Genomic DNA, 15,165 nt, shown 5'->3' with positions numbered 1-15,165 from the left:
ACTGAAATCTAACCTTAAAATTTAAATGCTAAAAGTTGAAGATCTTAAGAATTTATTAAGTCTTAATCCCTTTTATATTTTTTAAATGTGGAATTTTAATCTCTAACATAAATAATTAAATCCAACAAAACTAATTTCTAAGGGTTATTTATTAATTTTTATTTGCCTTTTGCTTTTGGAAATCTATCCTAAATTCAATTTGAATGACAGTGTGTTGAATTAAATTGAATAATTGAGGATAAATAAGGATTCCATTATCGCAATTTCTCCTTCCCTTTCATTTTCTCTCAAAAAATTTTTAACTTGAAATTAAGTTTAGGGCTGCCGCTATTTTTTTTTTTTTTAGTTTTCATTTAATAAATTCAGATATGTTTTTCATAACAGATTTACTATTTTTCTTTTATTTCTCCAATTTCATGGAGTTTTTTTTTTCTTTTCTCCTTCTAAGTGGAATTAATTTTCCCATGTGGTTATTTTAATTTTATTTTTATAATTTCTTTGAGAAGGTATATGTTGGTTTTGGATTATTAAATACATCAATTTTTCTAAAAAATCGTGATCTCTCAAAAACCTATAACAAATATAATGGAGAGCTCTATTAAAATGATATTGAGATATTGAAATAATTAGAAGCCATGCAAAAGATGTTGGAATTCCACATTGACAATTAACAAACAATTGTAAGATACCATATAGCAAGAGAGAGTCAAGCTAAATTGGCTCAAAATTTTTTGGTAGAGATAATCTCAAACTAAACACGTGTACCTTGTTGATGCACTCTTCAGATCAAATAATTTGCACCTATTCCAAAAGGGATCAAATGTAATGTTTCTAGAGATTCACCTTATTCCCATTATAATAAACCTGGCCAAAATTAGATTTTACTGATCATGATTATTTTTGAACTTTTTTCATGTTTAGGTTTTCATGGTGTAACTAAACCTTATTGATACAGTTGCAAGTAATTGCATTCAACAGTCATACCCATATTCTTAAAGAGGAAGATGTAAATCTCATATATAATAAGGGGGGAAAAGAAGGGGAAATTAATTAATTAGCAAGCAAGTAATTTAATAGGTTGTTAGGTTGATTATTTTGCCAAAAACTCCAAAATTTACCCAACAAAATGCAATGTCAAGGAAACGTAGATGAGGAAACGCTTACTGAATTTCTGGCACACAAGACAGAACCAACTCATGTAATTAGGTCAAGTTGGACAAATGTTGTTGGCATCGTATCAATGCACCCCACAAACTGCCTTTAGCATCAGCAGCATAGTAGAGTCTTAATTATTCAATTGATTAAAATAATTTAGACGGTCATTATTCATCAATTTTCTCAAATAATTGTAAAGTAATTAATCCATCCACTATTCATTTTAAGTTGAAAAGTGAGTATATATACATTAGGTTTGAAAGGAGGTTAATTAGCGGTTTATTCCATTTCAAACCAATCACAGTCTCAGATGAAAAGTAAAGCTTTCTCATCAATTTGGTTTTGGGTTGAATCTTATTAATTGTAAAAAAGAATCGTTTTTCTTTTATATTCCATATTATTAATGGTTGTTATTGCAGTTGGTTCATCACTTCGCAATTACTATTCTAGGGTTACTGGTAGAAATTAGCATATTTATTATCTCAGTAATACACTAATTAAAAGCTAATAGTGCCCTATATGCCTTAACAGTGGCCCAAGACTAATTGAGTCATTCATTGGAGAGGAGAGTTATTTTTACACTACTTTACAAGCTATATATATACCCTTTAGGGTTAGGGCTTGCAATAAGAACCTAAAAGCTAGCTCTCCCTCCCTCAGCCTTCCCCGGCCCTCAACCTCTCCTCTCCTCTTCTCTTTTTTGCTAAGTTTTGTTTGAGCTCGGCCAACAAATTCCGCAATTGTTGCATGCCCTTTCAAGGATTCAAAGAAAAAAGAAGAGGGTATAGAAGAATAGCGACTCGCAAAATGAGGAAGCGGCAAGTGGTGGTAAGAAGAGAAGAACCATCTTCTAGACGGTCTTCTTCTTCATCTTTCACCGTTAGGAGTGTTAGATATGGAGAGTGCCAAAAGAATCATGCTGCTGATGTTGGAGGTTATGCTGTTGATGGGTGCAGAGAGTTCATGGCTAGTGGAGAGGAAGGCACAGATGCTGCACTAACTTGTGCTGCTTGTGGCTGCCACAGGAACTTCCACAGAAGAGAACTGGAGACTGAGGTACTGTGCGATTGTTCTTCGCCTTCTTCAAATGGGACTTGAGGGGTTGATTCCATTCTCTCTCTCTCTCTCTCTCTCTCTCTCTCTCTCTCTCTACATTTTAGCACGGAGGTTCTTGACTTCTTGTTATTGAGTTTTAATTTTCTTGCTTGGGTTTGCGATTTTTGATTTTTTCTGTTCTCGTTGTGGTAGTTTCTAGGGTTGATGGAATTCACAAAACCTCCTCTGTATATTTACGTGTGAAGTCGAAGAAAGAAAAGAGGAAAATTGAAGAGTGTGGTGTGTAATATATGAACAAAGAACACCATAGCAAATTGGTGGTATTAAGATGAATTAGCTCTATTAGGCTTCACAAAACTGGAGCCAGTAATTAAGGTTCATGATTCCGGAGTTATCATGTTTTCGAATCATCATTTCACCAAAGCTAGCTAGAAAGATTGGGAATTTGATGATGAAGGATAATGGTTTCTCATGTGTGATTTTTGTCAAATCAGTGTGTCGATGCCAAATAAATATATAATTAAATAATTTCTTGTGTCATATTTAATTTTTTATTATCTTTTTTTATACTTGTGGTTAGATGTATGATCGATCGGACTAGCTTTCGCATACAGAAACTCAATTTTTATCATCTAATTTCATGGTTATGTGAGAAAGCCTCCAATTCAAAGCACTACTTTTAATTTTGCTTTAATTACTATAACCAAATGCATTTCAGTGCTATAGTTGAAGCAAAAGGAAGAAATTAAAAGCAAAGAAAAGCTGGGGAGAGGTCAGAAATATTCTTGAAGCCAAATAATTATAGCTGACATATGCTATCAATTCTTGGTTCCTGATGTAAGTTCATAAACCATTTTGCAATGTTATCTTTTGAAGCTCAGAGAAAAAAATCTATGGAATATTTTCCAAATGCGGTAGTCATATCTGTGTGGTGAGGCAACTTTGTATTTAAGGTTACAGGCCCACATATCTAATCATGTTGGTTGTTATAACAGAGAAATTTTACTTTTTCTTCGTTCTATTTTAAGTGATGTTTTAGAAATTTTTTTTCTTATTTTATTAGATATTTAAAAAAAATTAAGAAAGCATTAATTTTTTTTTTCAATTTTATCCTTATCTATTATTATTTCTAATGTATTTATCTCTTTAATTTTATCATCTTTCTATATTCCAATAGTACTTTAATCAATTATTACAACTTTTTTTATAAAATTAAGATTAATCATTTTATTAATCCTTATACAAAAACCTTTAAAAAATTTTTAAAATAGAATGGAAGGAGTACTTAACAATGTAATTAAAAAAGGAACTTAATTAAATCTAATAATAAAAAATTGCATTTAATATAAGCTCGATTTTATATGAGGACAAACTTAGTAATTGTTAAATTAAATATTTATAGTGAGATTTGCGTAAAATCAATTAATGTATGTATAATAAATACATGAATCTTAATACAAATATTTGATATAGAGGTTATTAAACTCATTCTCATATCAAGTTTAACTTATAATGGCCACATCTTAATAAAAAAAAATTCCTATAATCCAATCTCTTTTGGTTGGTTGATAAAATTCATTAATTAGTTGAAAATCTAGATGAATAAAGAATATGGAAGGTGCAACTTGCTGCATGATTACCTAACTTTATGTATAGAATTTATTAGCGACTACATTATGTTGATGACCTAACAATATATCCAGTGCTTGATAAACTCAGAATCTAATATTTAACAAGCACTTGGGTGGACGCCTATGTCCATTTACCTGAAAATATGTCATAACTGTGAAGAACTTGTACATTTTTGTTCCAGATATTATAGATAATTGCCATTTGAATACAAATAAATTCTTGAATTTCTTGTTTTGTCCTGAAAAAAAGCAAGTGCGAACACATGGGTGATAATGGTTAGATATTTTCCTATTGTGAGATGTGGAAGCAAGTGTTGAAGTTAGGTTGTCCTGAGTATGGAGGGGAACAAACATTTCGGTATACGTTGTATTTGAAATGGGTAGATGTCAATTTCAAATATCACCACTACTTCTTGGACGATATTGGCGTCAAATGGTGGCAGTATCCCAAGGTTATTTCCATTTGCTCATACCTGCAATTGGGAGAAGTAACAATTGCTCAATTGCACAAGGTCATTAATGACTCATCATGGATTTGGAACTTCTTTCAGAATACATATATATTAACTGTTGGCCGTCGCGGTTGTTGTGGTGTTTGTTAATTGCAAAGCTGAAGAGGCTAAAAGAGTTGAAGTTGAAGATGATGAGATCAACATCGATTTTAATTCAAGACTTGTCTTTTTCCTTCTATGAAATTAAATGACTTAATGGAGTGGTAAGCATGATCATGAATTGGCATATATATATATAATTTAAATTCAATTTTATATGAAAAAGAAATATAATAGTTATTAAATTTAGTCTTATATAAATTTCAATACATCTTTATATAATTTTTTTATATATCAAAATATTCATCTGCGTCTATTTTATGATTTACAAAAGGCTAACCCCTTTAAGGTTTATGACTACCCTTTTCAATAATGTATTTTTTTAAAAATCAAATCTGAATTATTTTCCTAAAAGAGCATTGTAAGGCTTTAATTTTTTGTTCTTTTTCAACAATATTTTTTTCTTTAACGGCAATATTATTACGTTAAAAGAGGTTAAAGTCCATAAACAGCACAGAGTCAAAAGCCCATTCAAAAGAGTGAACCTAAGAACAATAGGAATCAATCCTATAAACACACAAATCCAACTCTGCTCTCTACCCAAGATCTCGTTCGCTGCCATGCATTCACTCACAAGCAGTCAAAGGGAGATGTAACTCCTCCATGCAGGCTATGTTCTTAGATTAATTACCGTACAAGTGTGCCATGGGGAGGAAAATACGGGAAAAGGGTTGAAAATCTAAAAATTACCGAAATGGGGTGAGTTAAAAATCCAGATGCGAGTCAAAATAGCGTCTTTAGTCAGAGGGAAATCAGTCAGGACACTATCAACAACAACGTGCAAATGGGCGGGACGCTATCAATGATAGCGTGCAAACTATTTGCAGAGAATCTCTGCAGCCCCGTCAAGTCAACCCCATCAAGTCAGCAGGAAATCTCAAGAATGAACAGAAGACACTTCTTTGACTGGCGTCCCGAGCTCCATCGAACACCATTTATATTAGCGTCCAAACTGTGCAATTTAAACCCCATTTACAGCACTCTCATTCGTCCCTCTCATTTACAACAATCTCTCGTCCCTTTCTTCTCCCATATCCATTATTCCTTCCCTTCTCCCTTCTCGTGGAATTGCTTGTTGAACCAGGTGGTGGAGCCAATTTGTGTTCGGTGGACCAAGAAGCAAAAAACGATTTTTAGTGGTGGACCAATGAGAAAAAAAATCGTGCTTGTCTTTTGTGATTTCTGAAGATATATTATACTTTTATAGGTACGTATTTTACTTTCTTAAGAAAATAAATATGTAATATATTTAAATGTTTGAGTGTTTTATATATTTATGTTTGTAGAAAGTTGATGAAATATTTGTTTAAATATGCATGCATGTGTTAATATGTAGTTTTTGAGTGATATTTTGCAAGTGTAGGGTGATATTGTCATATATTAGAAGAAAAATGAGTGATTTATTGTTAATATTTTCAAATGAATTTTTTTTTGTAATATATATTTAATTTTTGTAATTTTTAACTAGTTTATAGATAATCTTAAAAATTAAAGGAAATATTTTTAACAATATATATATATATATATATATATATATATATATATATAAATCAATAATAGTATAATATTTTTATAAATGGTGAAATTTATTGAAAATATAAAATTTTATATAAAAGAATAAATGAATAGGAAATTTAGTTTATAATATATTATATAAAAGAATGAAATGAAAGAGATAAGATAATAGTATATTCTTAATAAAAAGTTTAATTATGAAAGAAAATAAATTTAATGTAAATTAGAAATTTAAGGATAATAGGAAAAGTTAGTTTAATCTAAAATAGTGGTTTAATTTAAAAAAAATTAGTAATAGGTTAAGATTCGAAAGGAATATATATATATATATATATATATATATATATATATATATATACTTTGAAAAATTGTAAAAGTTAGTGGAAAAAGAAAAAAAAATAGGAAATTTAGTTTATAATATATTATATTAAAAAATGAAATAAAAGAGATAATATAATATTATATTCTTAATATAATTAAAAAAATAAAAAAATTAATAAATACAAAAAATGGCCGAAATAAAGTTTATATTAGTTAAAACATAAAATATTTTTTTTTTAAATATAGTAGTTGAATATGTAGATTAGAAATATTTAATGTAAAAACTATAGAAAGAACAAAAATTTCAAGCAAAATAGTATTTATAATATTTTATAATAAAGAATGTAGAGAATATATAATATAAATTTATATTATTAAGTTTATAGTTCAAACAAAAATAAAAAAAATAGAAGAAATTAAAATAATTGAATATTTGTAGTTAATCCAATCAATTATGAGAATTCAGAAAACCAGAAAATAATTAAATGAATCGAACCAGAAAACCAAATTGGTTCGATTCATTTTATTATTTTTTTTCAACACATATAGTTGAATATATGAGGTGAACTGAACTGTTTATTCGAGTACTTGTAGAATTTCTTAGGTGAACCGAATCAAACCGCACCAGCATTAGGTTTGATTTTTCAAAAAATTTTCAGAGTTGAATTAAATTTAATAGGTTTGGTCGAAATAAAGAACCAAACTGGTTCTTTATTCAAATTCCCTTTTTTTTTTACAAAGTTAGTCAATACTATTAATTATAATTTTTCTTATATGTCATTCAAATAACTAAGATTCTTATTTAATCAGAAAAATATCAATTCTATCGTTTGCTACCTTATATTGGGATGGAGAAATTATTATTGATGGTGAAGGCTACGACTATTGTGGGGGTTCATCAACAGTCATTACCATTGGTAGACGCATGGATTTCGGTACTTTAGGTATGAAAATAGTATGTACAATTGATCTTGAAGCTGTGTGTGAATTTATATCGAATATCTTTTTCAAACAAACCATTAAAGGAGATGGTTCAGTGAAATGGGACTGTATGTGTTTGACTAACGATAATGATGTAAATATTATGTTTAATTTTATTGATGAAATTGGAGGTATGTCATCGATAGAATTATATATTTATATTTTTTTGACCAGATGCATCTACAAATGTTATTGATGAAGCAGGACCATCAAATGTTGGTACTACTGATGCAGATGGTTCCCCAGATGCAACTGATGAGGTAGTTGTATGCTATCAATCGTCTCAACTTGATAGTAGTATGTTTGAGGATAAAGTTTTGGGGGTTATCAATGAATCTGAAGATATTTGATTGCTAACAGTTAATCCATGATCAAAATCGCAATATAGTTCAATTTGGGATCCATCAAATGAGTTTGAAGTTGAAATGACATTTTCTTCTAGAGAGATTGTCCAAAAAGCTGCTAAAGAATATCATTTACTTAGGCACAATGAGTTTTCTTATGATGAGACAAAGAGCAAAACGTATGCTATAAGGTGCAAATATAGAAAGAGCAATTGTAAGTGGAGAATGCGTGCGTCTCATCGGGAAGGATCTGATATATGAAAAATTACTCGATATAACGGACCCCATACATGCGTTAATCCATCAATCTCACAAGATCATAGGCAATTGGATAGCAAATTTATATCTGATTTCATCCTAGCAATTGTACAAGAACAACCAAATGTGAAGATATCTGCGTTACAAGTAGAAATCAAATATAAGGTTGGATATATGCTGAGTTATCGGAAGACGTGGAAGGCTAGACACGATGCAGTTGTTAAGATATTTGGTGGTTAGGAGGAATCTTTTACAAGATTGCGTCAATTCATGCTTACTTTGTGTAAACACAACCCCGATTCTTTGTTTTTTATTGAAGATGACCCTCTATTTCTTAATAATAAATTAAAACCCAATAATCAGGTTTTCCATAGGATGTTTTAGGCGTTCAAACAAACAATTGAAGGTTTCAAGCACTGTCGGCTAGTTATTTTCATAGACCCCACATTTTTATATAGAAAGTACAAATGGTGTTTATTTTGCGCTATGAGACTGAACGAAAATAACCATATTTTTCCTATTACATGGGCAATAGTTGATTGTGAAAACACAAGGAATTGGGATTGGTTCATGTCTTGTTTACGAGTGTTTGTGACTGATCGTTCTGATATTTGTGTTATATCAGACAGGCATATTACCATAAAAAAAGCAATGCAGCAAGATATTTGTGTTATATCAAACAAGCATATTTGTGTTATATCAGACAGGCATATTTTTACAGGAGGATGCAATTGAGGATTGTTTGCTAAAATTACAGAACCCATCAACAGAAAATGTGGCTGAAGTTAAACGTACATTAAGAAAAATGATGATTGCTCTAGAGGAAGAAAGTCGGTTTTGCCAAATGCCACTTCCTCAGTCCACACCTCAAGCAGCAACCTTTAATGATGAATTAGAAGAGGACCAACCCATCAACCAGCCTGAGCCCTCACATAGAGCATCACGACGTCGATCACGTCCTACTCGACGTCGTCAACATCCAGTGCGTCCAGCCTCTCCTCTAGATGATGTTTTGCCCCCACCTGTCGCATTCCACCGTTACTACATCACATCAGTGCCTGATCATTCTAATCCTATTCCCTCAGCTCCTGCACCGTCTGACCCTGCTCTATCCACTATATTCCAACCATATTCAGAAACTATCCCCACTCATTACACTGGTTGGATGGCTACCCCATCAATGCCTGGTCCATCAGCACCATGGATGTCATATCAAACTCAAATGCAAAACAGAAGCACATTCGACTTTACTGAGAGTCAGCAGCCGCAAACACCATTCGGTGCTTATTTACTCTATTTGGTAGACCATCAAGCATTGGGCCATCACACTATACTTCAGGTCAATTTAGTGGATATGGGTCAAAACAATACTTTGCACCATATCAGTCTGGTACCTTAGGCCATATTCCATCTTCTGCGAGTCTATTTGGACACTATGAACAAAGTGTTGTGCATTATACTGCAGGGGGGGAATCATCAAGACAACATCAAGGGCAACCTAGCCAACCCAAAGATGCACAAGGTCATCCAGCAGAATATCAAGAAGGGGGACAACATCGAGTTCTTCGACCGAGACGACATATACGAAGACCTAGTTGTGGCACATGACTGATTTAAATATTTGTTTTCATTTATATATTAATTATGAATACTTCTCTCAAGTTATTTCTTGCTTTAAGTCAATTGCTACAATATGCCAGTGACATTTTTTATATTTTTTGCACAATTAAATTTAAAATAAAAAAGTAATTAAAAATAATGACTATATAATACACAATGTAGCCACACTATTAAAAACTATAAATTTTATAACAGATTGCAATTTAATTGTCTACAAATTTTTAATAAATTAATTTGGCACTAATTGAAAATCAATTACAGTATCAAAATTTTATATTGTTATAAATGCTAACACATAATAAATAATAATTTAATTTCCTTTTAAAATTTAAATTTATTAATTGCTATCAACAAAATAGATTATTCATAATTATAATAAGAATAAAAATTAATATTAAGGCAACAAATTTTACTTAATTTCTTATTTTTTATATATTACAAATATTTTGTGAAATTATAATTTCACAATTTTAATTTTTTTAACGTGTATAAATTATTATAAATTTTTATGTCTACATATACGAGTATGACCTTAGGATGCTAATTAAACTAGCGTGCTGTATACAGAATACTTTCCATTAATTGGCATCCAATCTCTCCCGTAATTTAGTTTATTGATACTATTTTCTAGTAATTTGAATTGTACAACATTTAATTTCTTTAAATTTATAAACTTAATTATTTTTTTAGTAATTACAATTTAAATTTTTATTCAAAAAATATAGTTCAAATAATATTTTTATTTTATAAAAATCACATATTTTTTAAAAAAATTATAGTACATATTTTTGTTATTTTTTGGACGTAAAATTTTTAGTAATTTGAAATTGTATAATACCCTTTTACATTTAACATTTAATTTCTTTAAATATATAAAATTAATTATTTTTTAAAATAATTACAATTTAAATTTTTATTCAAAAAATATAGTTCAAATATAATACTTTAATATTTTTATTTTATAAAACTAACATATTTTCTAAAAAAATTATAGTACATATTTTTTGTTAATTTAATACAGTTACAATTTTACACTTTAATATTTTAAATTAACAAAACTATTATATTTAAAAAAATACAAAATTACTATGTTTTAAAAATTATAACATAAATATTATTATACATTATTATTTTTGACATATAAATAAAATCATATTTGTTCCAAGAACGCTAGTGATACTAGCGTTTTGAATTGTTTTCTCCCACGAAAATTTGACGGCTGCTTTGAACAAAATCGCTACTATAAGTAGCATTTTTTATTGTGGAACCCACTCCTATAAAATCGCTATTATGAGTAACGTTTTGAACATAAAAACGCTTGTGGTAGTAACGTGTTAAATTGAAAGACTTAGCCACGATTATGATTAGTGTTTTGGACATTAAAACGCTATCAATATTAGTGTTTTTGCATTTATATGTTTTTTTAATTAGCATTCTGATTTTTCTCACCCCGCTCTAGTAATTTTTTCCACATCGCACTCAATTCTGTATTTTTTTTCTCCTACAGTAACCTTGTACGGTAAAAAACTCTATGTTTTTGCCATATTCAAAACATCGGTGCTTCTTTAATCCGAGGAAAGGGATTCAAAAATATGCGGAGTTGCTTTTAGCAACCAAACAAAGGATAGAGAAGTGAACTCCCTGAGGTCATCGGCAGTACCCCTCTCTCAACTCACACCAAACATAACAAAATGAATGATAACTGTTAGATCAGATGAATGCCGTTGGACAACAAGCTAACTCTTTGCTTCTTGACCTCAAAGATAAATCATCCATGGAACCCTAACCCATCTATCTTGAAGGAAGTAGAAACCACAAACGATGAAGACAAAATTAATAAGAGGCCAAAGTTGGCAAACGTAGAGGTATGAATCAAGACTAAATCTTATGAAGCGTTTGAACATCCCTTTTTCCAAAAGGAGTATCTTTTGGAAGCATCAAAGTATATGCAGTATCAGCTATACTAGTGACAGCTTCTGAAGTTGGAGAGAACTTTTAAAGCTCAAAGATAAATTAGTTGGACCAGAAAATGATCGATTCTCCATGTTTTATACATATATATATACATTGGCAATTCCTATTTTAGGACCATATATTATCTGCTTCACTCATTTTGCAAGAGAATAAATTGAAAGATTCTGCAATCCCATCAATACTACAGCTTTTCTTTTTCTTTTTAATTTGAAAGTTCTAACGAAAGTTAAAGATCTCGTAAATTATAAGTGAGATCTTATGGCAACGGCAAGCGACACCCTCCACATCTACGTCAGATATGGATGAAAATTTGGGTTTATTACTTGCTAATTATTGGAATTTGAGGATTTGAGATGAAAAATTATAATACAGTTTGAATTTTCTTTGGTAGAATTTTATTGTTCGATGTCAATTTTTAAAAAATTTAATTAATATGATTCAACTCGATTCGCAATTAAAAATCTGAGAGTGGTCTACTTCAACCCTCAAATTTGTTTGAAGCCATTTATCAGTCTCTTATTAAATTGGACACCCATATGTGAACTTCATAGCTTTCTATGTGAAGATTGTAGACCATACATTCAAAATCGAGCCCATGGACACAAACATCATTCCGTAGCAATTGCAAATTCCTTAGTAAATCTTCTCTTGAGTTACAAAATGTCTTCTCAAAATCCTTAGAAACTAACCCTTCCAAAAGCAGGGTGGATTGGGTAGATTTTCCTTGCAAGTAGTTGCAGCTCACGTGTTAATTGCACAGTGACCAGGTCTCATTCATCTACTTCCGAGGCCTACATGTTAACTGTACTATTTGGGTCAGACAAATTGGGCTCTTTCCCCTCTGTTTACACATGCCATCAAGTCCATCGCCAGCTCCATTGAGATATATATTATTGAATTACTAATTTAAATAATTTATTTTTTATCAATTGAAAATGGTAGAATAAATCAAATTAATGAAAATTTTCATTACAAAAATGTTAAAAAAAAAGGGATGGTTGGTTTTTAATTAGCTAGGTTCTTAGATATAAGTGAGCAAATAATTAAAGTGGGGGATATTATAGAAAAATATTAGATTAATATTCAGGCAAGTTGAAATTTGCATACAAATTGAGAGTAGGATATGATCAATTTGCCTGCAAAGAAAGAAATTTTAGTGGCTGTAGGCCTAATCCAATTTAAAAAAAAAAAAAAAAGAAAAAAAAACCCACAAGAATATATATGAAAGAAGAAGAAGATTAAAAGGGAGCATATATATATTTATGGGGCTGATAATTGTTTGGACCACTTTGAAAAGTGCAATAATCTTTATATATGCTCGAATTAATGTTGTGTGGTCTTCATTGACTCCTTACTACTGCAAATTAATGGTGTCTTTTAACTTGTGTTTATAATTACATGTTTCTTTCCTTTTCTTGAAGGTGTTCCAGCACAGCTATGCTTTTAAAATTTTATACTACTTTATTTTCTTGTTTTAATTTTCAAGTGGCTTTCACTTGAGAATGAGCATCTTGCATTTGCGTATCCTTTTCTTCCCCTATAATACATATTTACAACAAGATATATAAAAAGAGAATTATAAGGGCAAATCAACTTGAAATTTGGGATTATTCTTGGGTTTTTTAACAGAATATTATATGTTTATTCGATTTAATATGACGGTTGAAAAGAAAAAGAAGTAATTAAAATGGTATAATCGATCAAGAAAGAAACCTATAATTAATCCTTTGATATATATATAAGTTCCAAAAGGGCAAACCCTATTTAATGGACAGTGACCTTGTAGGGGAGATGCTCTAATTAGTAATAGTAGTATTACATTACAGCAAACACTAAATATGCATGTGAAGGGAGTTGAAGAAGAGCAAGCAACTGGGTTGTTAGAAACAATTCCATAGTGTGGAAAAGAAGAAAAAATACAATTGAAGTGGATACCTGCAGACAGAAGCACAAGGCGGACACATGACCTATGGCACAATTGATGCAAAAGCTCACCTAAAATTAAGTTAAGAGGTTATGAAATGGGTTATATATGTTCATGAGATTGGCATGTAGAGATTTTTTCACCACTTATTATAGCTAGGGTTAATTAATATTATTGAAGTGATGTTGCCAGCTAGCCATATTGTCTAGAAACTCAAGAGCTAGCTGCTGCAATCTCTCCTGGACCTAACATGAAAAGGGAGGATTAGCACTAAGGTACTTCTAAAGAAAGCTCCAACTAATAAGGAAGGCCTAATTATTCTTTTATTTATGTTGTGTTTAATTTTAGCTTTATCTTACTGTTTCTATTTTTAGCTTAAGCATTATTACAACAACCATTTTCAAAATTTTCATGTGGATCTCATTATAATTAATTATTAAAATATATTCATTATATATACAATAATTGTATTGAATAAATTCTTTTAATTCACGCATTAAATAGATATGTTTTGTAAGCATCAAGAAGTTTGCAAGAAGTTAACATACAAAAAATTACTATAAATTAATTATGGCATTTGTGACATAAACCCACATATTAATTTTATTTACCTTACTTGGTAGTCCAATACTGATGACTCCATCTTCCAACTTGTATATAGGTTAGTGATTTTAATGGTGGAATAGAGGGCTACTGGGTGCCCAGCCAACCGTGCTTTTGTGCATTTGAGCCCTTCAAAACTTCCAACTCAGCCACAAAGACTTGCTCCCATAAAACAAGATTACTAACTTTATCAATGGCCAAAGCCAAAACAAACCATTGCCATTAAAGAGAGATATGAAAGACAAGTGTCACAAGTCTCCATTTACGTACGCATCTCATCATCTTCTTCTTCTCCCTCTTCCTACATTTTAAATTTAATTAATTATTTATTTACTAGTAAAACTAATTATGATTCCTGCTTCCCTTCAAAGTAAAGTGAAAATAAAATATTGCCCTAATTGTATAGAGATTAGATTATTCATACTTTTCCCCATCTGCCTATCCCTCATCCCATTAAAATAAATGAAATTAACCTTAAATATTAGGACTTTTTCCTAAGTAGCATTAAATATCATATCCACATAATCCAAATCCACTAAAAAGCTAATGCACAAAACAGGGCAAGAAGCCATCTGTGCACTTTCCAAGAAGAATAAGCATGTTTCTTTAATGACACAGTGGGATTATCAGAAACCAAAAATGCTATATATTAATATGGGTAATAAACATAGATTAACTTGCATTTCAGAATCTAATTAAAAAAAAAAAAAAGCAATTGCTGATCATTGAAAAGGACTATGAAATCATGCATTTCTGATAAAATTAAACTAAACCTGGATAACCAGAATTATTCTCTCTTTGCCAAATCCTAAACTATTGTTTAAAGCTAATGAGATATGTTAGAATAATTTGTAACCGCCCTAATCTGTGACTCCACTTTTTGCTTCTTTCTCTCAGACAGAAGATAAGAAGAATGTCTCCTTCTCTCTCTCTCTCTCTCTCTCTGTATCTCTGTTGCCTCTACAGCTCTCTGTTAAGAGACATTAGATTCAGAAATTGAAATCAAGAAGAAAGATTAATGAATATTAAAATCGATCAGTTGAATGACTAAAGTTTAAAGCTTTCGATTAATAGCCCCCTCATGACACTAAAGTGAAAGGTAACAAATCATCCCACAGAAAAGGCAGAATAAAGCTAATAATGGTGATGGAGTAACCCGAAAGAACCTCAAG

The 15,165-nt window shown here is 30.6% G+C and overlaps 1 protein-coding gene across 2 annotated transcripts; it reads left to right on the top strand.

Annotated features, from left to right (window-relative positions):
* The first annotated feature begins 1,746 nt into the window (after positions 1-1,746).
* Positions 1,747-3,242, top strand: LOC110659523 (mini zinc finger protein 2-like). 2 transcript variants are annotated; one of them, XM_021817487.2, is made up of 2 exons: positions 1,747-2,211; positions 2,930-3,242. In XM_021817487.2, exons 1-2 carry the CDS (start codon positions 1,903-1,905, stop codon positions 2,939-2,941), a joined length of 321 nt encoding a protein of 106 aa, XP_021673179.1. In that variant the 5' UTR covers positions 1,747-1,902; the 3' UTR covers positions 2,942-3,242. The 2 variants fall into 2 exon arrangements, with proteins under 2 accessions (XP_021673179.1, XP_021673178.1); XM_021817486.2 differs by lacking the exon at positions 2,930-3,242 and adding an exon at positions 2,404-2,751 and having other exon boundaries at positions 1,749-2,211.
* Positions 3,243-15,165: the final 11,923 nt, after the last annotated feature.

This window comes from Hevea brasiliensis, chromosome 9 (genome assembly GCF_030052815.1).
Source record: "Hevea brasiliensis isolate MT/VB/25A 57/8 chromosome 9, ASM3005281v1, whole genome shotgun sequence".
In the NCBI taxonomy this organism is placed as follows: Eukaryota; Viridiplantae; Streptophyta; class Magnoliopsida; order Malpighiales; family Euphorbiaceae; genus Hevea; species Hevea brasiliensis.
The sequence above is the reverse complement of the archived record's forward strand: the minus strand, read 5'-3'. Positions and strand labels throughout refer to the sequence as shown.

What these genes read in the sequence shown, in the direction of transcription:
- LOC110659523 (XM_021817486.2), top strand. Translation starts at nt 1,903, where the DNA reads ATGCCCTTTCAAGGATTCAAAGAAAAAAGAAGAGGGTATAGAAGAATA. An exon ending in GAAGAGAACTGGAGACTGAG is followed by an intron (nt 2,212 to 2,403) that starts GTACTGTGCGAT and finishes TCGTTGTGGTAG; the next exon opens with TTTCTAGGGTTGATGGAATT.